The following is a 24,053-nucleotide window of genomic DNA, read 5'->3' as shown; positions in this document are numbered from 1 at the left end:
GAAAGCTGATAGTACTGTGTACACATCTATAGTAAGGGCCTTATTACACGGAACGATTATCGTTCAAAAAAAATCGTTCGTATTTGAACGATAATCGTTTAGTGCAATAGCAGGCAACGATTAAAGGACCAACGATTACAATTACACGAAGCGATTTTTCAACGATTATTGATCTCAAACGACCGCTATTGTGAACGACCTGAAATTGTTTGCCCAATTACACGGAGCGATGACTGTTACTTATGATCACATGGAATAAGACGTTGTTCGGTCATTCGCAGTAGCGACGACAAGACGACCGCAAGAATGAACGATTTGCGAACGATCAATTATAAAAATCTAGCGATTTCTCGTTAGTCGTTTAATCGTTGTCTGCTATTACACTAATTGATTATCGTTCAAATCCGAACGATCTAACAATTTTTTTGAACGATAATCGTTCCGGCCCTTAGTCAATGAGCCCTTCTGTAAAGGGGTACTCCGCTAAAACAATTTCTCTTTCAAATCAACTGGTGTCAAAAAGTTACACAGGAGTTGTAAATTCCTTCTATTAAGAAAAAAAAAATCAAAGTCTTCCAGTACTCATCAGCTGATGTATGTCCTGCAGGAAATGGTATATTCTCTGACAGTGCTCTCTGCTGCCACCTCTGTCCATGTCAGGAACTGTGCAAAGCAATAAAGGCTTTCTATAGGAATTTGCTGCTGCTCTGGACAGTTCCTGACATGGACAGAGGTGGCAGCAGAGAGCATTGTCTCAGACTGGAAAGAATACACCACTTTCTGCAGGACATACAGCAGCTGATGAGTACTGGAAGACTTGAATTTTTTTAAATAGCAGCGATTTACAAATTTGTATAGTTTTAAGAGTTCCCAATACTATCCACTATGTAAAAGGTTGATCCCAAGGAAAACCACCACCCCTTCCTTTACTTCAATATGGCATTGTGTTTGTTTTTTTAAGGACAAACCCTTAAAGCAGAAACATTTTCCATTTCCCTTTACCAGTCACATATAATACACCACCCTTTCACAAACTTCAGAATGGCGCCTGGTGCACTGTAAACCGTACATGAAATCCTTAGCAGATTCTGACTGATCGCAATGTATCATCCACAATGCAGCGGATTTAAAAAAAAAAAAAAAAAAAAATCTATATAAACCAGACGTGACCTGTATTATTTGTATGCGTGTTTCCTAATAAGTTATTCATCAAGGTTTTATCACGTCCTTAAGGATCCTGTGGAATGAAGAGACGCTCCTTTAGTCCTGTAAACAGTTGTCGTTCTGCCATCTTGTGGCAAAAAAAAAAAAAAAAAAAAAATTAAAGTGACGCAGCCCCTCCCCCATAGTGCAGAGAGCTTTAGGAGATAAGGCTCTGACACCTCATCCTTACAGGGAAGGACGGCCACACAGCAAGGTGTCAGCGGCATTCTCCCTCCTGGGTGAAGGAGCTCTCACCATCTGCACAGGGTGGTACACTTGCACGAACACAAACAGTTTTGCGTACTGTATAAGGCAATCTCGCCAATGACGTTTGCAGCAAGTCCAAGTTCATGGAGCTGGAATGGAATAGCTGAATAGCTGAATCGCCGGGATGTTACTTATCTATTAGGCCTCCCTCCTTCAACTTGAAGTAGAAGAACTTCTCCAGGGTGTTGGCACATTTGCAGTAATCGCTGTCCGGGGGATTGTACTCTCGACAATTGGTGATTATCCTCTGCAGGTCGGCAATGAAGATCTTCTTGGTGACGTAGTATCTGTTCTTCAGCCTCTCTGTCATGGTCTTCAGGTCTACAGTAAAGGGTCAAATGTTGGTAAGAGGTATGGACACATCACCTACATCATGTTCTGGTTCCTTCATCTGATGTGTCGCTTAAAGGGGTTGTCCCGCCATTAGAGAAGAGCGCAACTCGAGCGTGCTAGAGTCCAACTGTTCCGCATTTGATTACCAGTGGCTGAAGCCCTAGGGAGTTCTAGAAAACATGATACATCCATAGGCGGGATCCATGTTTTCCAGAACTCCCTAGGGCTGCATCCAACTTCTTCAGGCACCGGTAATCAAATAACGAAAGATCAGACTGGAGCATGCTGGATAATGGATCCCCTTTACGATCTCAATAATTGGGAGCAAAGACTTCTCTAAGGACAGAGCAGTAGTCATTCATTTTCTGTGGCATCTGCCCGAGACAGCTGGATACAGTTATCTGGCTTATCTGGTGCTACAGCAGCACCACTCTTGTCTTCAGTTTGGGTGCAGGTTTTGCAACTCGGTTCTATTGAAGTGAATAGAGCTTAATTGAAAAACACACCTGAACTGGATTTCCAATGTGTCTCTGAAAGTGGCCATGTTTTGTAGCGCTGGCTAACACCTTTAAAAGGGGTTATCCAGCAGTACAAAAACATGGCTACTTTTCCCCCTCTCTTGTCTCGAGTTCAGGTGTGGTTTGCAATTAAGCTCCATTTACTTCAATGGAACTGAGTTCCAAACCCCACCCAATCTGGAGACAAGAGAGGGGGAAAAGTAGCGCTGGCTAACCCCTTCAGGCTATGTTCACACTACGTATATTTGAGGCTGTATAGCAACCAAAACCAGGAGTGGATTAAAAATACAGAAAGGATCTGTTCACATAATGTTGTAATTGAGTGGATGGCCGCCATATAATAGCAAATATTTGCTGTTATTTTAAAACAACGGCTGTTATATTGAAATAATGGCCGTTATTTACTGTTATATGGCAGCAATCCACTCAATTTCAACATTGTGTGAACAGATCCTTTCTGGGTTTTTAATCCACTCCCGGTTTTGGTTGCTATGTGGACCTGACATGAGGACCAAATACAGCCTGAAATATACATAGTGTGAACCCAGCCTTAGGGTGCGCTCACACCTACAGGATCCGCAGAAGATCTGCAGCAGATTTGATGCTGTGTACGGTTATCTAAATGAAATCAGCAGCGGATCCGGTAAGTGTGAACGTACCCTAAGGGTATAAACCCACACACCGTATACACAGCGTATTTACTGCTGCGATACGCAGCAGATTAGATCTAAATAACTGAACACCGCATCAAATCTTCACCATCAAACTGCTGCGTATTTGCTGCGTATACGGTGTGTGGGTTTGTACCCTAATGGTACGTTCACACCTACAGGATCTGCAGCAGATTTCATTTAAATAACTGAACACAGCATCAAATCTGCTGCTGATCCTGTAGGTGTGAACGCACCCTAAAGAGGTACTCCCGTCTAATGGAGAACAGGATAGGGCCAATGATCTATTCATTGTCTACGAGCCTCAGCAATGTTTGAAAGCTTCAATGACAATAAATGGGTCTCTGTCCGCACGTATGTGGTGGGCTCCATTCATTCCAGGGGACATCCCCACCTCTGTTCTATGAAACAGTTGGGTTAGCAGTCAGAACCCCTCCCCCCCCCATCATGTGGCCACTTTAAAGAAAGCCAATACCCTTAACCTGGAGCACAGGGACCTTACCAATTGGAAATCGGATTACTTCATAGTAATCTGGAGCTTCTGATTTCTTGACGGGTTCCATGAAAGGCCAAGCACTTGGGTGCGTCTGGGGAAGAAACGGAAAATCCAGTTACATTGCTTTAAGCGTTACATTTAGTTTGGGACTTCTACTCTTCCTTTTATTCAACTAAGCAACGTTATTAAAGGGGTGTTCCGCTCAGGTTAAATACACGTTGAGTCTCCCCACCCCTTCTGGAAACTAAGGGTACTATTACACCAAGCGATTTTTCGACGATTATCGCTCAAATCTGAACGATTAACGATTTTTAGAACCATAATCGTCCCGTGTAATACCACCCTAACAATTCTTACCATACATGTCATTAACTTTTCCGTCTCCTTCCCCCAGTTCCAAGCCGCTGCTTTCTGCTGAAGACAAAGAAAATTGTGTGTGAGCTGTTCTCTCCCTCTCCGCGGTCCCTCCCTCCCTCCCTCCTCCTAGACAAAGTAAACAGTGTCACCGACTGGCTCTCTCGGAGGGTTAATCTAAGTTGCTGATGACTTCACTGTGAATAACCCTCCTGGCATTACAGAGTGCAGATACAGCCGGGATAGTGACACTGTTTACATCAGCCATCTGGGAAGGGGATCAAAGCAGAGACGGAGTGAACAGCTCACACACAGTTTTCTGTGTCTTTAGCAGCAGCTCAAAAATGGCGAAAGGAGACTGAAAAGATTATACCAAGTGTGGAAGGAATTGTAAAACTGAGCAAACTGCATGATTGACGTTATTATGGCCTAGTTGAGCATACACGTGTAATATAAACCATTATATATCTGTAACTGTAAAAAGTAGACAGCAGCTGTATAGGAAACCTGGCGTTTTGGTAGCACAGTACAGGGAGGTCATTAGGGATATAAGGATTTGCCTGTACTGTGAGATTTCCTTCATTCTAGCAGCTTGCTATTATCTCAGCAGAGCCCGGCCCAACAAAATACACAGGATCATAAAATCTAGGGCAGATGTACAGCTGTACGTACGATCTCCCTGCCTGGCCCTGAAACAGTAGTCACAAGCTCTGCTGAGCGCCATTACCTTGATCTGTGCCAGCAAGTTCTTCAAGACGTTGTACAGCTGGTCTGGATCTTTAATCTCCTTCCTGTAAGATGAGATAAAACACTGAAGATGGAAAAAAAACAATACATGGCGGCCGTATGACAGGCTGGCTGTGTAAGGCGATAACTGGGCTGTCCAGAAAGACAGAGCCGCTGTATATAACGGCAAATAAAAGGGGTTCCATAGAAGCAGGCTTCCTATTACAGTATTCACGTAAGCAATAACAGGGCATAAGAGAGGGGAAAAAAAAACCACCACGTCATTTGGAGGAGGCACTTTCAGCTTTTTCAAGCAGCATGCCACTTTAAAGGGGTAGTTCACCCCAAAAAATTTTTTAAATCAACTGGTGTCAGAAAGTGCCAGAGATTTATCATTTACTTCTCTTAAAAAAAAAAAAAAAAAAATCTCAAGTCCTCTAGTACTTATCAGCTGCTGTATGTCCTACAGGAAGTGGTGTATTATTTCCAGTCTGACACAGTGCTCTCTGCTGCCACCTCTGTCCATGTCTGGAACTGTCCAGAGCAGTAACAAACCCCTATAGAAAATCTCTCCAGACTGGAAAGAACACGCGACATACAGCAGCTGATAGGTACTAGAACACTGGCGATTTTTTGATAGAAGTAAATATACAAATCTCTGGAACTCTCTGCCACCAGTTGATTTGAAAGAAGTTTTTTTTTGGTGAACTACCCCTTTAAAAAAAAAACTTTTGACATGTCATTGAGACATGTAAGATTTTTGATTGGTCTTCGTGTGATGAGACTGCCATCAATCGCCAAAATCAGTCAGAAGAAGCACTCAACTAAGCGCTTCTCTCTCACTATTAGCAAGAGACAGACTCTATAGCGATAGTCTACATAGCCATGGGCAGTTTGGCTTGTCCTAGCGATTAGTGGGGATCCCACCAAACAAAACCTATTACATGTCAGAGATTTTTTTAACGCGACAGGTACACTAATTCTTATCAAACAAATCTATGGAAATGTGTATACACGTATATCTGCATGCCAGTGGGTAAAGACAGCCGCAGGTTAGTTGTGGACTAACAGCACAGAATTATTGTACTCACCCTTTTTCTTTGCAAGATGGCTTCCACCCAGTCTCTCCTGAAACAAGATGAAACATTAGTTCTGCACATGGCTAGAGTCCTCAGGTGCACATCACCGTAACTGGTAAAACTTACGTATCCCCGGTATGCATTCCACCGGTATCTGACGCACTCCTTCTTTGAAGCACGTGAGCCCAGGATACACTTTGCGGATCTGAGCCTGTCTGCGCTCAATAAGTTTCTTAATGATCTGAAATCAGTTGGAAACATGATTATTTTATGGTTAAAGGAACCCTGTTTTTAACCCCTTTAAGACAGAGCCCTTTGACGCACAAAAGGTCCTGGTCAAATTATTGCAATGTTCCTCCCCGCCTTCTAAGAGCCATAGCGCTTTTATTTTTCCACAGGACTGGTTGGGGGGGGGGGGGGGGGGGGGGGGAAGAGTCATTTTTTGCGCCATGATCTCTAGTTTTTATTTATATCACATTGGTGTAACAGAAAAATTTTGATCACTTTTTATTAGTTTTTTTTGTTCTCTCTCTCTCTCTCTATATAATATGTATATATATATATATATATATATATATATATATATATATATATATATATATATATATATATATATATGTATGTATATATATATATATATATATATATATATATATATATATATATATATATATATATATATATATATATATATATATACACACACCAACAAAACACAACAATCACTGAACTCAGGGAGAACAGTGAAAAATTCCAATGGAGTACTCATTTAAGAGTCTCCATTGATTGTCCCATACAAAATTTGCATATTCAAATTTTGTATGGGACAATCAATGGAGACTCGTAAATGAGTACTCCATTGGAATTTTTCACTGTTCTCTCTGAGTTCAGTGATTGTTGTGTTTTGTTGGTCTATTTATCATTGCCCCAGTAGCCAGAATCCTGCTCCACACTGACGAGGGGCAAATACCCCGAAACTGCAGTCTGTGGATGGATGCCTAGCCTTGGTAACCCTTGTCTTATGTCGTTATACTCGCCACAGAGTTAGACTTTGACTTGCAGGGGCCACCCTGGTGTTTCCCTATTTAGGTCCCAAAGCTCGTAACAGAGTGAGGACCAGAGGGACTACGTATCAGGGTGGTTTGGTGCTCTCCCCACTAGGCAATGGGCTTCCTTCTCTGGAGAGAGGGATATCTGGCTATTCCCGTGTTTTGAGACTAGTAACTGAGGCTCCACGGACCCCTTTTTTTGCATGCATATTTTATTATATATATATATATATATATATATATATATACATATATATATATATATATACATATATATATACATATATACATATATATATACATATATATATATACATATATATATACATATATATATACATATATATATACATATATATATATACATATATATATATACATATATATATATACATATATATATATACATATATATATACATATATATATACATATATATATACATATATACATATACATATATACATATACATATATACATATACATATATATATATATATATATATATATATATATATAAATCAGTATTCCTGGTGTGTTTTTTTTTTTACTTTCCGTTTACGCCGTTCAATAATGTAATATCTTAATAGATCGGACAATTCCGCACACTACGATATGTAATATGTTTATTTTATTTTTTTAACTATTTTTATTTTTATAAAAAGGGAAAGGGGGTATATTGAACTTTTATTGGGAGGGGGTTTATAAGAGGTTTTTTTAAATACTTTTAAAAACTTTTTTTACTACACTTATTTTTTTTTACTTTTTTTCACTGTAAATCATGCAATCATTAGATTGCATATACTGATCTATACTATAGCATAGCACAGATCAGCGTTATCGGCGATCTATGTATAGAGCCTGCCTGAGAGCAGACTCTACACAGATCGTGTATCAGACAGGATGAAGGTAAGGAGCTTACCCCCGCCTGTCGGCACATGCCATGGGAGCCCCCACAGCACAGCTGCGGGGGTCCCGATCACTCAGTGACAGATGCTTGATCTGTCACTGAGTACCTTAAACGCCGCAATCGCTATAGGGGTTAATGAGATGCCGCTGCCTCTCAGTACCCCCGGCCACACTGATGTGTGCAGGACCGCTCTCACTGCAGCGGTCCCGAACACATATACAGCCCCGTCAGTGCAGGAACATATATCTACATTCCTACTGCACGGGGTATGTGCAGTAGGAACGCAGATATACGGATTGCTGACTAGAAGGGGTTAAATACTCTACAGCCATAGGCTGTATCTATGTTGTCCTGAGCTCCATAGGACTGCATCCAACTTCTTCAGCCACTGGTAATGAAATGCCAAATGATCAGACTTGCGCTAATCTCTATGGATAACCAATCCCATCACAGGGTGGTGGTGGTCATGTACAATAAAACTATAGAGTTCAAAAACTACAGCCAAAAAATAAAATTGTATTGATGTAGATGGCGTCCATACCTCTTTTTGTTTTTTGATGATATGGGAGAGCTCGGTGTAAGGAATACGAGGGTTGAGCTCACACTCCATCAATGTGGCCCCTTCATAGTCCTTGATGTAACCCAGGTATCGACTCTTGGGGACCTTTATATCTTTTGAAAACCCCTAAACAGAAGAGAATAAAGTAAATGTATGAATCAGGATGAGACAACACGAAAGACTAAAAAAAAATTTCTAATGCATCTCTGCTGCAAACCTGTAAAGGACGTTGTAGAAATACAAAAATTCTCTAGAACAAGAAATAGAGCGTATTGTTCTGAACGCTGCTATAGGGAGCCATATCCTGTACTGTGTGAGGCCTATTAATGACACAGCTCTAATTGTAATGTTACACCACCAGCTTCACTGGAGGATAAAGGACTAGATGAGTTACAGCAATGATATACATCTCTCATATTATTAAAAAAATAAAAATTATTATCTATCTATATGTACATTTACATATTTTATATACGAATATATATATATATATATATATATATATATATATACACACACATATATATATATATATATATATTTTTTTTTTATATATATATTTTAATATTAAATTAATAAAATGTGCTATAGTAGCTGCTCCATAGAACGGTGTCTCCAGCACATCCTACAGATGATCAATCAGATTGAGATCTGAGGAACCTGGAGACCACTATGAACTCTTGACATGTCTTCATTCCTTTGCAATGTGGCCGACCAATCATCCTGCTGCATAAGACAAATGCACCAGACCACCCACATGACATGAAGGACCAGGCCATCATCTTCCATTGCTCCTGTTCTGATCATGTGCTCATTGTAGGTGCCAACATGAACACCAGTGGCGTAGCCGCTGCGACCGGCCGCTACCAAGGGGGGGCCCGCAACGCCCCCCCTTGCCACTGCACTTCCCCCCCCTCCCATTCCCTCTTGTGACCGCAAGCAGGGTTTTGCTTACGGTCACAAGAGGGAGACTGGGATGGGCCCCCGGCTGCCGCGCGGCTCCTGGCTCCATGTCTGTCCCGTCCCCGGCTGCAAACGCACCATAGAGCTCTGTGTACGCCGGGGATGGTACTTCCGGCGCAGTGACCTCTGTGCCGGAAGTACCATCCCCGGCGCGCACAAAGCTCTATGGTGCGTGTGCGGCCGGGGACGGGACAGACATGGAGCCAGGAGCCGCGCGGCAGCCGACAGACAGACCAAGGAGGAGAGAGACACGGCGGGGGAGCGAATGGTCAGGTGAGTTGTGTGTTTGTTTGTTTTTTGCACAGACTGGAGCCATTATAATGGGCATCATAAAGGGGGATTACAATGGGGGCCATCTACAAAAGGGGGGATTACAATGGGGGCCATCTATAAAGGGGGGATTACAATGGGGGCCATCTATAAAGGGGGATTACAATGGGAGCCATTTATATGGGGGGCATTATAAGGGGCATCTATAAAGGGGCCATCTATAAGAGGGACACATTGGGGGACTACATGGGGAGTGTATGCAATAGGGCATGTACTATAGTAGACCACAGAGGGGGGCATATACTATATACATAGAGTCAGCCTACCCACTAAATGAGGGTGTAAAGGGGCCAATACAGATGTGCATTGTGTAGAGAGATAAGGATGGTGACAAAGTGAGGAGCCTAACATGTCTGTCTGGCAGACTCTGTGGATTCGTGGCTCGGAGAAGTTCTCATAACGGCCCAGGACAGAAGAAGATGAAAAGGGAAGAACTCCGATCAGAGAAGACGTCCCATGTGAGTCACCTGATGTAACTGCACTGTGATGTATATGGTGTATACAACCTGTGTGGAGCTGCTTCCACCTCTATATGACTGGATGAGGTGATAGTGATCTGTGTACAGTGGATGTTATTCAGTAGCAGCGGTGGTGTTAGTCAGTATGTGGTGGTATTAGTCAGTATGTGGTGGTATTATGCAGTAGCAGCAGTGGTGTTAGTCAGTATGTGGTGGTGTTATTTGTTACTTGTTATGTGGTACTGTGTTTTATTGGATTTAGTATTCAGGATCTGGTCAGTAACAATATGGTGGTTGTGGTGTGGCAGTAATATTTCCTTCCCATATACTGGTGTATATGGGAAGAGAGAGAGATTGATTCAGCAGGCAGTTTGTCACTTTAGTGTAAATCACACAAACTCGTAGCAAATAAAGAAATAAAATGAGAAGAAGAAAAGTTGGTCACGAAACAAAATAAAATTTTCCGTTTTTGATTGAATAGATGTAACCCTGGTGGTTTCCAACCTGCACATAAGTGCAAAACATAAATCACCTCTTATAAAGTTATAAATAGCTATAAAGTCATATAAAGAAAAAGCAGAGGAACGGTGCAGAGAAAGAAAGTAAGAGATATACCTTCATCTTTGGCACCCCATGCACCATAGGGGGCTGTCAGCAGGTTAGATTAATGTAACCTGCCGACAGTGCCCCTTTACCATACCACAGCCTAACAGGTCCAGCATAAAGAAAGGGGCAGGTAAGCACCATCCAACCAATATATCACAGTAGCGCTGCCCCTTTAAGTAACAGTATCTCACCTGCTTTTTAAAATACCCAATAGCGTATTCATCTGCATAGGTGAGGAAGTACAGGATGTTGTGTTTGATGTGGTATTCCTTCAAATGGTTCATTAGATGTGTTCCGTAGCCCTAAAAAAAGGGGGGGGGGGGAAATCAAATTATATATCATTAAAGATAATAAAAAAAAACAAAACTATATGGTTTGGTTCTAATAACCCTTCAGAGTTGATATTAGTAGTCTGACTGCTGCTACTGAGCCCCCTTTATGGTACAGAACTATTACGGAGTGGTTGTCAGTAGTGCACTCAGAGGTATTTCCTTTCCATTACATGTCTTGACAATCACAGCAACTAGGGAGAAGAGGTTACTGATTCACTGATTTGCTATGTGAGCACAAAAAAAAAAAAAAAACAGCAGTATACACAGCATTAGCTTAGCCCACCCCACTTCCTGTGTTCCCTAGAGATGGAATTCCTTTAAAGAAATTAGTTTTTCTTTCAAATCAACTGGTTTCAGAAAGTTATACAGATTTGTAATTTACTTGGAACTAAAAATCTAAAGTCATCCAGTACTTATCAACTGCTGTATGTCCTGCATGAAGTGGTGTTTTCTTTCCAGTCTGACACAGTGCTTTCTGCTGCCACCACTGTCCATGTCAGGAACTGTCCAGAGCAGGAGCAAATCCCCATCCTCCCCTGCTCTGAACACTTCCTGACATGGACAGAGGTGGCAGCAGAGAGCACTGTCAGACTGGAAAGAATACGCCACTTCCTGCAGGACATACAGCAGCTGACAAGTACTGGAAGACTTGAGATTTTTAAATAGTAGTAAATTACAAATCAATTTAAACTTTCTGAAACCATTTGAAAGGAAAAGATTTTCGCCATAATACCCCATTAACAAGCAGTATACAGCAGGGAAGTGAGACACCTAGTGGCCAAGACTTCAGAGCTTGTGAATACAGAAGATAGTAAAGAAGAGTATAGGCCATACCCACCTTGACTTGTTCATTGGACGTCACCGCACAGAACACGATCTCTGTAAAGCCTTGGGTGGGGAACATTCGGAAGCAGATGCCCCCAATAACACGGCCATCTTTAATAAGGGCCAGAGTCTTGTGCTTCCTGGCAAATACAACAACATGTGATATAACAGCTGATGGACGGCTTCTCGATAAAACATCGGGAGAAGCAATACAGGTCACTTACGGGTCAAACACCAGCCGGGTGATGTATTCCTTGGGCATTCGGGGAAGCTGATGGGAGAAGACATTCTGCAACCCAACCAGCCACATGAGGATCTTCTTATTGGACTTTTGAGACAGCGAGTTTCCGATGACATGAAACTCTATGATGCCTCTGCGTTCTTCCAGGCGAGCAGTCTCATCCCGGGCAGCATTAGCGGACAGTAGGCTTGTCTATCATGGGGTGTAAGTAATAGTCCATGGTCAATTTATACATATGTCCGGGAGGAAGAACAAAAGCAATGGCATGGTCTGAAGAGCCAATAGATCAGGGATGGGGAACCTTCAGCTGTTGCAAAACTACAATTCCAATTGTAGTTCTGCAAAAGATGAAGGGCCGGAGGCTCCCCATGTCTGCAACAGGGGATAAGAGTATGATAATAGAAGATGTGACTGCTGGGACTCCCCGTAACTTTAAGAACAGGGTCCCGTGTGCGCCATCAAAAGGGAGCGGCGATCACATGTGTGCACTGCCACCTATTGTCTATGGGACGGCTGAGATAGCAGAGAACCACACTAAGCTGCTTCCAGCAACTCCCATACACAATGGGGGCAATTTATCCAACATGGTGTAAGGCAGCAGGAGCACCTCCTGTCACTTACCGATCGGTTCCCAATAGCTTTCACGGACTGCCGAAGGTCTCTTACCTTTCTCCGTGCGGTCCGATCAGCGCTCTACTGATTAATTCTGCCGCAGGCAGGCTCAATCAGCAGAGCGCCTATTACACTGCTCAATGCTACGCCTATGGGCCCATTTACACAGAAAGATTATCTGCCAAAGATTTGAAGCCTAAACCAGGAATGGATTTGAAAAGAGAAAAATCTCAGGTTTTCCTTTATGACCTGATCTCTGTTTATAGTCTGTTTCTGGCTTTGGCTTCAAATCTTTGGCAGATAATCTTTCTGTGTAAATGGACCCTATGGCATAACAATGATTAGTGTATATAATCTAATAATTGTATGTAAAAGTCCCCCAAGGGGACGGAAGTGTAAAAAAAAAAAGGAAATAGGAAAAAAAGTATTTTTTTTTTTTTTGTTTTACAATACCCCAAAGCCCCTCCTCCAATAAAAGTTAAAATCACCCCCCCATCCCATATTATAAGTAAAACATATAAAAATAATTAAATAAACATATTATATACCATAGTGTGCGTAATTGTCCGATTAAAATATAACAATTGTCATTGTCAATTCCATGCGGCGAACGGCATAAACAAAAATGAATAAAAAGTGATCAAAACGTCCGATCTACACAAATAGGGTATTAATAAAAACTAGAGATCATGGTGCAAAAAAAATGACACCCCATAGGTGAAAAACTAAAACTGTTATAAGAGTCACAAAAAGGACCATTTCATTAATAACTAATTGCAAAAAAAAATTTTTTTTGCCTATGGTTGTGTTTAGACTGACATATAGAATAATGGTATCACGTCGCTTTTACCATATAGTGCATTACGTAGACACAGGAACCCCCAAAAGTTACCATATTGCATTCTTTTATCAATTTCACCAATTAAAATTTTCATAAATAATAGTTTTTGGGGTTCTGTCATACATGTTATAGTAGAATGAAAGACGGCATTACATAGTACACCTATTCCCGGAAAAAACAAGCCCTTACATGGCCCTGTAGATAAAAAAAAAAAAAATGAAAGTGCTAGAGGTCTTAGAAGGGGAGGAGGAAAAAACTAAAACGCAAAAATGAAAATTGGCGCGGTCCACTGGGTCATTTTGGGCCGGGTCCTCAAAGGGAATACATCTCCCCTAAAGTTTTCTGTCTGAGTGTTCAAATGGCTGGAAGAAGCAGTGGACTGGGCGCTTCTCTCCCTGAACTGCTGCAATCTCCATCCTGCTGGAGGAAAGAATATGGCTCCTTAGACTTACAATGGAGACCATCTCCTGCAGAGAGCTGAGGGGTAAAGCATTTAGCCATGCACTTCTCCCTGAACTGTTTAACGATTGGTGGGGTATAAACATTGAAGGGCCATTCAAACGTCCACAAAATAGTGTCCATGAAAGGGCAGTATTCTGCAGACTGGGCCTCGAAACTCCCAGCATCAGCATTGATTATGATGCCGAGAGCTCCTAAACGGTTTGAATATTATACCCCAACTAATATATTCACACAGGCACGCATCAATACACAGCAAGTGAAATAGTGAGTGCAGAAGCCTTACATCCGGGCCCAGCATGGCGGCTGGATCTGTGATGGTTAGCATGACTTCATTCACCAGCTCCATGGGGATATCGCCCATCACACGGATTCTCTTGGCGTCCTCCAGTGTCAGGCTGTCAGATAGTTTCCTCTTCTCTCCTGCATTATAGAATGGCGGTAAATTAACATTAAAAACACCAAGAAGAAAAAAAAAAATCTACAGAGCGATAAACAAATCTGTACAGTCTATTATATTTAATATATATGTACAATGCCTTGGCAAACCATACACTGAGGAGGGATCTATGAGTCCAGTATACCTGAGAAGTCTGCACTATTCCATTCAGGAAACGGACAGATAGCACCCGAATAGAGGCCTTTTAATCTCTATGGTCACATTTACCACGTGTGATGGCAAATCACACGTGGTGTCAGAATCCTATGACTGGTGTCAGAAAGTTATATAGATTTGTAATTTACTTCTATTTAAAAAAATCTGAAGTCTTCCCGTACTTACTAGCTGCTGTATGTCTTGCAGCTTTTATTTTCAGTCTGACAAACTGCTCTCTGCTGACCTCTCTGGCCAAGACAGGAACTGTCCAGAGCAGGAGAGGTTTTCTATGGGGATTTATAATAAACCGAGAGTTCCTGTCTCGGCCAGAGAGGTCAGCAGAGAGCACTGTGTCAGACTGAAAATAAAACATTTCCTGCATGACATTCAGTAGCTAATAAGTATGGGATAGATTAAGATTTTTTAAATAGAAGTAAATTACAAATTTATAAAAACTTTGACACCAGTTGATTTGAAAGAAAAAGATTTTCGCTGGACAACCCCTTTTAAGTAAATTACAAATCTTTCATTGACTTCCATTATAAAAAAATAAAATAAAATCAAACCGCATCCTCTCTTTCAGGTACAAAAAGTATATTTTTGTGTATGTTAAAAAATAAAAAAATGTTTTGAATCCAAACTTTTGATCCATTTCTTTATAATGTAAGTTAATGGAAACACAGATGCACACAAATGCATCCGTTTTTCCTTCATTTAATAAAAAAAAAAAAGTTGTATGAAGCCACCCTTAATCTGAAAGAATTTTTTTTCCAGCTGGAGTACCTCTTTAATGGTTTTAGAGGTAATACCCCTTTGAAATGCTCTATAAGTGCAGAGCCTTTTCCAGATGACAGTACTGTGTATCAAAACTGAAAGGGTGTGAAAACTGAGATCGTATACTATTCTATAGACATTATACAACAGAGAAATGACTCTTTTGCATGGAGCAGAATAAGATAAGCAGTAGTGTTACCTGGCATGGGTTCTGAGCTCCCAGCATCTCCATTGGACGTTAGGGAAGAGTTGTTGTTCAGGCTGTTGCTGAAGAGCGGAGTACTGGGTGCAGTGGTGGTATTCACAGCAGCTGGGAACACAAGTCACAACTCAATCACACAGGATTCTTACATGACGGCTTCATACAGAATGTTCTAAGATCAAGTCACATGATATGTATTTACTGTATTGTACGCATCACTCCTGCAGTACATAACAATTGCCTCTTCCTCCATGCTAGCCCATAGGCTCTAATGCAAAGGCGTCAAACTCGCAGCCCACCAGCTCTTGCAAAACTACAATTCCCATCATGCCTGGACAGCCAAAGCTTTAGCGGTCCAGGCATGATGGGAATTGTAGTTTTGCAACAGCTCAAGGGCCATCCCCCATGTTTCATTCAAAGTGGTTTATCAGTCTGCCATGTAATAGTGTATGCCCTCTGTAGCCTAAAGTTGCAGCTGCCCCCAGATATCTTAGAAGCCGGACTACAATGATCAGCAGCCCCTAAATAAAGGGGCAGTCTACAATGCAATGATGTAATATGATAAAATAGCAGTAAGGGTCCATTTACACAGAAAGATTATCTGACAGATTATCTGCAAAAGATTTGAAGCCTAAACCAGGAATGTATTTGAAAAGAGAAAAATTTTAGGCTTTCCTTTATGACCTGATCTCTGTTTATAGTTTGTTTCTGGCTTTGGCTTCAAATCTTTGGCAGATAATCTGTCAGATAATCTGTGTAAATGGACCCTTAGACTCGGTAATATAGACAGCATAACATCCGGCAGGTTTGTCTCTTACCTGGACGGGACACTAGCTGAGGACCTTCTGTGTTAGAGACCGTAAAATCTGCTTCCCAGATGGGAGAATTTTCACCATAGATCTCTTCTTCCAACATGGAAAGAAATCTACAGAGAGTGAATACACAACCCTGTCACTGCTGCTATACATTAAGAGCCAGGAAAAAGTCACATGTCCATAGATCTTAAAGTGTCATTGTCGTAAAAAAAAATTTCCCAGAAATCAATGGTACAGGCAATTTTTAAAAAAACTTTGTCATTGGGTTTATTAGCCGAAAAATTTATTTTATAATGAAAAAGCAGTTTGAAGCTCTCTCCCTGTCTCAATGGTTGTCTATGGAGATGAAGCACCAAAACAGGACAACAAAGAGTTAATTTACAGCTACATCACCGGGCTATCTCCTCTGAAGTCAGCACTGACCTCAGAATACCGGATTTCACACAGATCCCTCTGTGTAATCCTTTGTTCTCTGCTCTCTCCCTTCTCCATAGATTACACAGGGCTCGACTGAAGTAAAAGAGTTGAGATTTCCTGATATTGAGCAGTGAATGAGAGAGAGGAAGGAGGGGGGACCTGGGGAAAGTATTTTTTTATGCAGATAATGGCATATTTGCCTAATAAACCCAATTACAAAGTAAGAATCGCCTGGACTATTGATTTCTGAAAAAATAAATAAAATACGACAGTGACTAACAGCGGCACGCTTGAGTCTATATTATATTGTTGTACAGAGACTCCATGGATGTAGGATTGCAGCCACATAAAATTGGGGACATGATACCTAGTAGTATCTAGGGGGGGTCATACAGACTCGATTTGTGTATAGTAATACAATGACCACTACTGATGGTTGCATCCCCCAAAGCAACGTATCAGCCCATTTTCTAGATTACTAGAAATGTCCCATAACGCGGCTCACACTATGTATACGTCTCGTCCATGCAGCTTTTAACAGATTACTGAATATTTAAAAAGTGCTGACATGTCACAGGTTTTTTCTCTCTTTTTAAAGATCCTGGCACCCTTTAAAGAAGCACGGTCGCAAAAATATTTTTTTTTAAGGATTCCAGTTGTGATAGCAGTTTTGTAATATAATTGCTTTATTTTATTTAATTTTTTGTTTTCTATGTTTAAATCAAGATCATACATATGGCCACTAGGTGTCTCCCTTCTCAGCTGCTGCATGTCCATATTTATATTCAGTAGCAGAGAATCCTGGGGGTGCTCGTATTGTATGGTCAGCTCTCCTGTCCCACAGCACCAAAACCTCTGTAACCACACAGATATTATACTGGCTGAATTGTTACATAACAAAGAGCATTGTCTCCTGATAAGCTGCAGAGCTGATAATAGAATTAGCAAAAGGTGATAATATAATTAGCCTAAGTTGATTGCCCTCAGCTGATATACAACCTGCATGATGGACAGGTGTCTTTCTTTGTTTCCTTGTGTGAGCGCCCATAGGACTTGGGACTGCTTGTGTTTGATCTAATTTTTTTCTAGAGAAAATACCAAATATCAGAACAGAGGTAGCATGGTCCCCAACGCATCCATAGCCACAGCACATGGGCGCAAAGAGACAGCATAGAAAGATCTTACCTGCTCAAAACAGGAGAAGGAGCTGCAGAGGATTTTAAATATGGTGCCTATCGCACGCCGCCATATTCCCCAGCAGGGGCATGACGTCACCGTCGTGATGCACGGATGCATCCACCACCAGGGTAGGCCACAGGAGCACTGCAATAGCGCCCGAGGGTCTAGGGCCACCTCCTGCATAAACTCTGGAAGTGCCATAAGGGGGGGGGGCAAGGACCGGAGGCACCACGAAAAATGCAAGAGAGGGACCCACAGGCTGCTCCACCACTATGTCCCAGGGCCCATTACCACAAGAATCACAGGTAACCCTCTGTGTTCCTTTGACCCTATCAGAAACAGGAATTGTGGGAAGTGCCCTTTTAACCTCTGTGCGTTTCCTGTTCCTGATAGGGTCAAAGGTGACATTCTCCATGTGTGGACGCTGTGAGTAGAGTATATTGCAAAACTGCTTGTGATCACAACCCCTGTTGACTACATGAAGTGTCACTTTTTTTTTTTTTTTCCAGAAATCAATAGTCCAGGCGATTTTAAGAAACTTTGTAATTGGGTTTATTAGGCAAATATGCCATTATCTGCATTCAAAAAGACTTTCCCCAGCCCCCCCCCCCCACTCCTCTCTCTCATCTACTGCTCATTATCAGGAAATCAGGTCTTGTTACATCAAACATGCCCCTGTCTGTTCTATGGAGAGGAGGGAGATTAGTCGGCAGCAGAGAGCAGAGAACAAAGGATTACACAGCAGGAGCTTTGTGAAAGCCTCTATTCAGAGGTCAAAGAAGTCAGTGCTGACTTAAAAGATAGCCTGATGATGTAGCTGTTAATTAACTCTTTGTTGTCCTGTTTTGGTGCCTCATCTCCCTCCACCCCTCCCCTCTCCATTGAAAATAATGAAGACAGGGGGGAGCTTCAAACTGCTTTCTCATGATAAAAAAAGCATTTTTCGGCTAATAAACCCAATTACAAAAGTTTCTTAAAATCGCCTGTACTAATGATTTCTGCAAAAAAAAAAAAAAAAAAAACAAACGACAGTGACACTTTAAATAAAAAATAAATAAATAATAATCTATGACAGGTTCACTTTATAGGACCATCCTGTAAACTTACTTGGGAAAGTGTGTTAGAATAAGCGTCCTCTTCTCTGGAACCAGTTTGTCCTTTTCCACCCTGAACTTCTCTAGCAGCTGCCTGCGCGTCACCGTGAAGATGGAGCGGAGCAGGCTTCTCCCAAACACGTGTGTGGTTTCGTATCTTGGCAGGCTGTCACAGCTCTGGGGGACATGACAGTAACACAGCCACCTAGAACACAGACAAGAACTCATGGCTGCTCTCTACAGGAAAATAAAGTGCTGGACAGGGCACAGAATGACCCCCGCTTACCTTGTGTAGTTAACCTTATAGGTGGCCACGTCCTCGCTTTGTGACCTCTGACGGAACTGTGACGGGGTCTCCAGCTTCCAATAATTTAAGCAGAGAAGGAACATCTTGGAGAGCTCGTACATGGTCTGCCGCTCTTTTGGCTGCAGGTGGCTGAACTTGTACTGCACAAAATTCAACACCCCCTGAGAATAGAGGAAATAAGGGGTTAACATTGAGTTTGCTAGATAACAAATTACTCTTTTTGGCTTAAAATAAAAAATAAAAAATAAAAAATCACCTGTTCGATATTTGGCTTCTCAAACGGGGGACTTCCCAGAGAGCCCTCCACCACCGGGCGGTTCATCTGCAGGATGCACTTCCTAAGAAGCTGGGGACAACACAGGAACCAAATTATCAGGATAGGCTGTATCATGAAGAAGAAGTACGCAGTGCAAAACTAAACTATATAGAACTAATGTAAACTTCCAAAGCTGTTCGGACAAATGTTGATGCGTTTTTCTGGTGAACAGGAGAGGTAAGCCGCAGCCAGACAGTTCTGGTATTGGCTTATCTCCCCCAGAGCAAAAGCTTCCAACATATAGGAGAAATGTCAGGAGTTCCCCTTTCACGTCAGTTACTTAAAGGGGTTATCCAGCGTTAAAAAAAAATAAATAAATAAAAATTGTAAAACATGGCAGCTTTCTTTCAGACACAGCACCACTCTTGTCTCCAGTTCAGGTGTGGTTTGCAATTAAGCTCCATTCACTTCAATGGAAACAAGTTGCAAAACCTGCACCCAAACTGGAGACAAGAGGGGTGCTGTCTCTGGAAGAATGTGGCCATGTTTTGTTTTTTTTGTTTTTTTAATGCTGATAACCCCTTTAAGGGATGCCACCAATGTCAGCAGGTACATAAAACTTTTGACTAATGTTTATAGGCACCTTAAAGGGATACACCAGCCAAGTTTTTTTTCTTTCATATCAACTGGTGTCAGAAAGTGACAGAGATTTGTAACTTAATTCTATCAAACAAAATCTCCAGTTTTCAAGTACTTATCAGCTGCTGTATGTCCTGCAGGAAGGGGTGTATTCTTTCCAGTCTGAGACAGTGCTCTCTACTGCCACCTCTGTCCATGTCAGGAACTGTCCAGAGCAGGAGCAAATGCCCATAGAAAACCTCTTCAGCTCTGAAGACTGGAAAGAATACACCATTTCCTGCAGGACATACAGCAGCTGATAAGTACTTGAATACTGGAGATTTTTTTTTTTTTTTTAATAGCAGTAAATTACAAATCTGTAGCCCCAGTTAATTAAAAAAATAAATAAATATATATATATTTTTTTTTTTTTTTTTTTTTTTTTTTTGCTGGAGTGCCCCTTGAAGATATCTCTCGGTTCGAGGAGGTCACAGAGGAAAATCACCTATTAGACACAGGGCACCATATATGAAGCTGAATCTCACCTTAAACAGGTAGAAGTAAACTTGCTTGGTGTCTGTATCCTCCTCCTTATGCACGGACATGAAGAGGTTCTCCACGTCCACCACCATACCCAGCAGGCGATTGATTTCATCTTCCGATACATTTTCTAGATGTGACACGTGGTCGGCTACAGGGAAAGAGAGGAGAATGACACTTATTGTAGAGTCCTCCCTGTATACACATCAAGGGCCCAAAGAATCTATTATGGGGCTGTGGGACACCTCACACCAGTCAGTATAATCTCCTACAGAAGAACTGCTCTGTTTCTGTCATTCCTCCTGAAAATATAGGAATAAACTGACAACTAGGCGTTACCACTGCACATTTCAATAGAGCAGGGATGGGGAAGCTGCGGCCCTCCAGCTGTTACAAAACTACATTTCCCATCATGCCTGGACAGCTAAAGCTTTAGCTGTCCAGGCATGATGGGAATTGTAGTTTTGCAACAGCTGGAGGACCAAGGCTTCCCTATCCCTGCAATTGAACATATCCCTATGAAAGGGAACCTTCGGCCCTCCAGCTGTTGCAAAACTACAATTCCCATCATGCCTTGAAACGCAAAGCTTTGGCTGCCCAGACATGGTGGGTACTGTAGTTTTGTATACAGCTGTAGGTTCCCCTTGCCCTATATGCTGTGATATATAGGATAGATGATAAGAGGTTGATGCCATGATGCCCTCATACCCAGCGAGTGGCCGCAGCTCCGGCAGGGCTCGCTCAGGCTGGCTGCAGGCTGCTGAAGGTCCATTCTAGGTGCAGTTTGTGGGTTGGGGTTCTTCCATCCATTGCACTTGCAGACATCATTTGCCTGAAATATGAGAAATAAAAGAGTATAAAATCTTGTATAATCTTATATAACACGTAATATAGCGTTACGGAGAGTGATAACCTCGTTTTCCAATATACTAGAGGAAGACTAAAGGCCCTATTCCACCGGACGATTTTCGTTCGTATTCGGCCGATATCGGCCGCTACGGACGATAATCGTCCGGTGGAATAGAGTGCAACGATCAGCTGACATCGTTCATGTCGGCTGATCGTTGCAGTCGCTTGTTTTTCAACATGTTGAAAAACAAGCGACCGATATAGCAGCGATCTGCTGCCGTCGCTCCGTTGAATAGGAGCATCGGCAGCAGACGCTGCTATATCCTATGGGCTGCCCGGACGATCAGCGATCCCCCGGGCAGCCCCCCCGCACTCACCCGCTCGCTGCAGCCGCGTCGAATAGCGGCGACAGCGAGCGGGGAACGAGGAGCAAACGAGCGCTGAGAGCGCTCGCTCCTCTAAACGACCTGTGGAATAGGGGCATAAGGGCCCTATTCCACCGGACGATTATCGTTTGCATAATCGTTAACGATTAACGATCTCAAAACGACCGCTATTGCGAAAGACCTGAAAACGTTCACTCATTTCCATGGAACGATAATCGTTACTTATGATCGTAATTGCGATCGTTTATTCTTCGCTATTTATTCGTTATTGCGTTCGTATCTATTGCGAACGACCGAACAATGTCTTATTCAATGCGAACATTTTGCGAACGAGCAACGATAAAAATAGGTCCAGGTCTTATAAAGCGATCAATGATTTCTCGTTCAGTCGTTAATCGTTAACTGCATTTCAAACGAACGATTATCGTTTAGATTCGAACGATTTAACGATAATCTGAACGATAATCGTCCGGTGGAATAGGGCCCTAAAGGTCTGAACGTTATGCGTCGTCCTAGGCCACACTATAAGAACACTATCCTACAGTAGTATATAGTAGCCTGCAATGTCATATATCCCAATGGCTGACTATAACTGGGCCTTATGCCCCTATTCCACGAGTCGTTTGTAGGAGCAAACGAGCGCTATTAGCGCTCGTTTGCTCCTCGTTCCCCGCTCGCTGCCGCCGCTATTCAACGCGGCGTCAGCGAGCGGGTGAGTGCGGGAGGGGCGGCGGGGAGCTGCGAGGGGGCTGCCCGGGGGATCGCTGATCGTCCGGGCACCCCATAGGATATAGCAGCGTCTGCTGCCGATGCTCCTATTCAACGGAGCGACGGCAGCAGATCGCTGCTATATCAGTCGCTTGTTTTTCAACATGTTGAAAAACAAGCGACTGCAACGATCAGCCGACATGAACGATGTCGGCTGATCGTTGCACTCTATTCCACGGAACGATTATCGTCCGTAGCGGTCGATATCGTCCGAAAACGAACGATAATCGTTCCGTGGAATAGGGCCATTAGACTGCTAATACAGCATGAGTCCATTCGGGCACAATGCCCCACACCCCTCATAGCGCCAGATGGTGACCATAACATTTACCAGCATATCGCTAGTCTGCCATATAGTTACAGTCCAATAAAATTCTTATTTGACAGCTCAAGGAAAAGATCCGGTACATAACCAGGGGATAAAAGGATGGCACAAGACCTGACAGATTCCTATTGGCTGTATGTGGTATTGAGATGAGTGTAATACCAGTCATGGCCCGCAGGTGAGAGGGGCGCTCTTCATAGGGAACATCAGACCCCTTTATATAATCTGGGTTAACAGGATATATTACAGTGATGATATACTACAATGGGGAACATTGGCCCTCCAGCTGTTGCAAAACTACAATTCCCATCATGCCTGGACAGCCGAAGGCTGTCCAGGCATGATGGGAATTGTAGTTTTGCAACAGCTGGAGGCCAAAATGTTCCCCATTACTGCCCTGTTTGCACAGATCACCAAGCAGCTGTTGAGAAACTACATCTCCCAGCATGCCCTACCATCTGCAGCTGTGCCAGACCCTCTCTAGCAGAGATCAAGGCATGCTGGGATTTGTAGTTTTACAACAGCTGGTTGCAGAGCCCTGATCTCCAATGAATGGGGCAGAAGCAGACTACAGGCAGCTGCAGCTCCCCCCTCCCCCGCCTCTATTATTTACCTTACAAGCCGAGAACACTCCGAGCTTTTCGAGCTTCTTGGCCCGGGGAAGGGCCCTGACTTGCGCTTTCCTCTGGCTGGCTCTCTGCTGCTGGCTCAGCCCGGGCCTGGCCGGGTCGCTGCTGCCGGTGCTGCTTCCTGCCGCGGCAGCTGCAGAGGTTCCGCTCTGTCCGGTTGCAGCTGGGGACTGCACACTGCTCCGGGACTGCGAGGCCTGGACCAGCTCAGCCATAGCAATGATGTGCGCCGCGTGCTGTATCAATAAAGCTGGGCAGGTCAAGGGAGGCCGCTGGGAAGGCTCTACGCATGCGCGTGACGCACGGGCCGCCGGGAGTTGTAGTTTGGCTTTAACTAGTGTAAATAAAAGTATACAAACATTTCTCATGCTAATGTAGTCTATTGTATAGCCATTGGGCTGAGCCTGATTGTGGTGTCCTACCTGCTCTATGTAGCCTTTTAACCTCACCATGCTTATGCTGGAAG

General features: G+C 42.8%; 1 protein-coding gene across 1 annotated transcript; it reads right to left on the bottom strand.

Annotated features, from left to right (window-relative positions):
* Window positions 1–1,588: 1,588 nt before the first annotated feature.
* On the bottom strand, window positions 1,589–23,820 carry KAT2A (lysine acetyltransferase 2A). Its single transcript, XM_069951605.1, has 18 exons — window positions 23,572–23,820; window positions 21,339–21,462; window positions 20,636–20,781; window positions 19,473–19,562; window positions 19,196–19,377; window positions 18,923–19,114; window positions 16,223–16,329; window positions 15,402–15,512; window positions 14,120–14,256; window positions 11,905–12,113; window positions 11,694–11,820; window positions 10,715–10,825; window positions 8,149–8,292; window positions 5,774–5,888; window positions 5,660–5,696; window positions 4,570–4,633; window positions 3,495–3,579; window positions 1,589–1,791 (listed from the first exon to the last, which is right to left on the bottom strand). The coding sequence occupies exons 1-18, from the start codon at window positions 23,800–23,802 to the stop codon at window positions 1,598–1,600; spliced, it is 2,406 nt and encodes an 801-aa protein (XP_069807706.1). The 5' UTR covers window positions 23,803–23,820; the 3' UTR covers window positions 1,589–1,597.
* Window positions 23,821–24,053: the final 233 nt, after the last annotated feature.

Source organism: Dendropsophus ebraccatus, chromosome 14 (genome assembly GCF_027789765.1).
Source record: "Dendropsophus ebraccatus isolate aDenEbr1 chromosome 14, aDenEbr1.pat, whole genome shotgun sequence".
Taxonomy (NCBI): domain Eukaryota; kingdom Metazoa; phylum Chordata; class Amphibia; order Anura; family Hylidae; genus Dendropsophus; species Dendropsophus ebraccatus.
The sequence above is the reverse complement of the archived record's forward strand: the minus strand, read 5'-3'. Positions and strand labels throughout refer to the sequence as shown.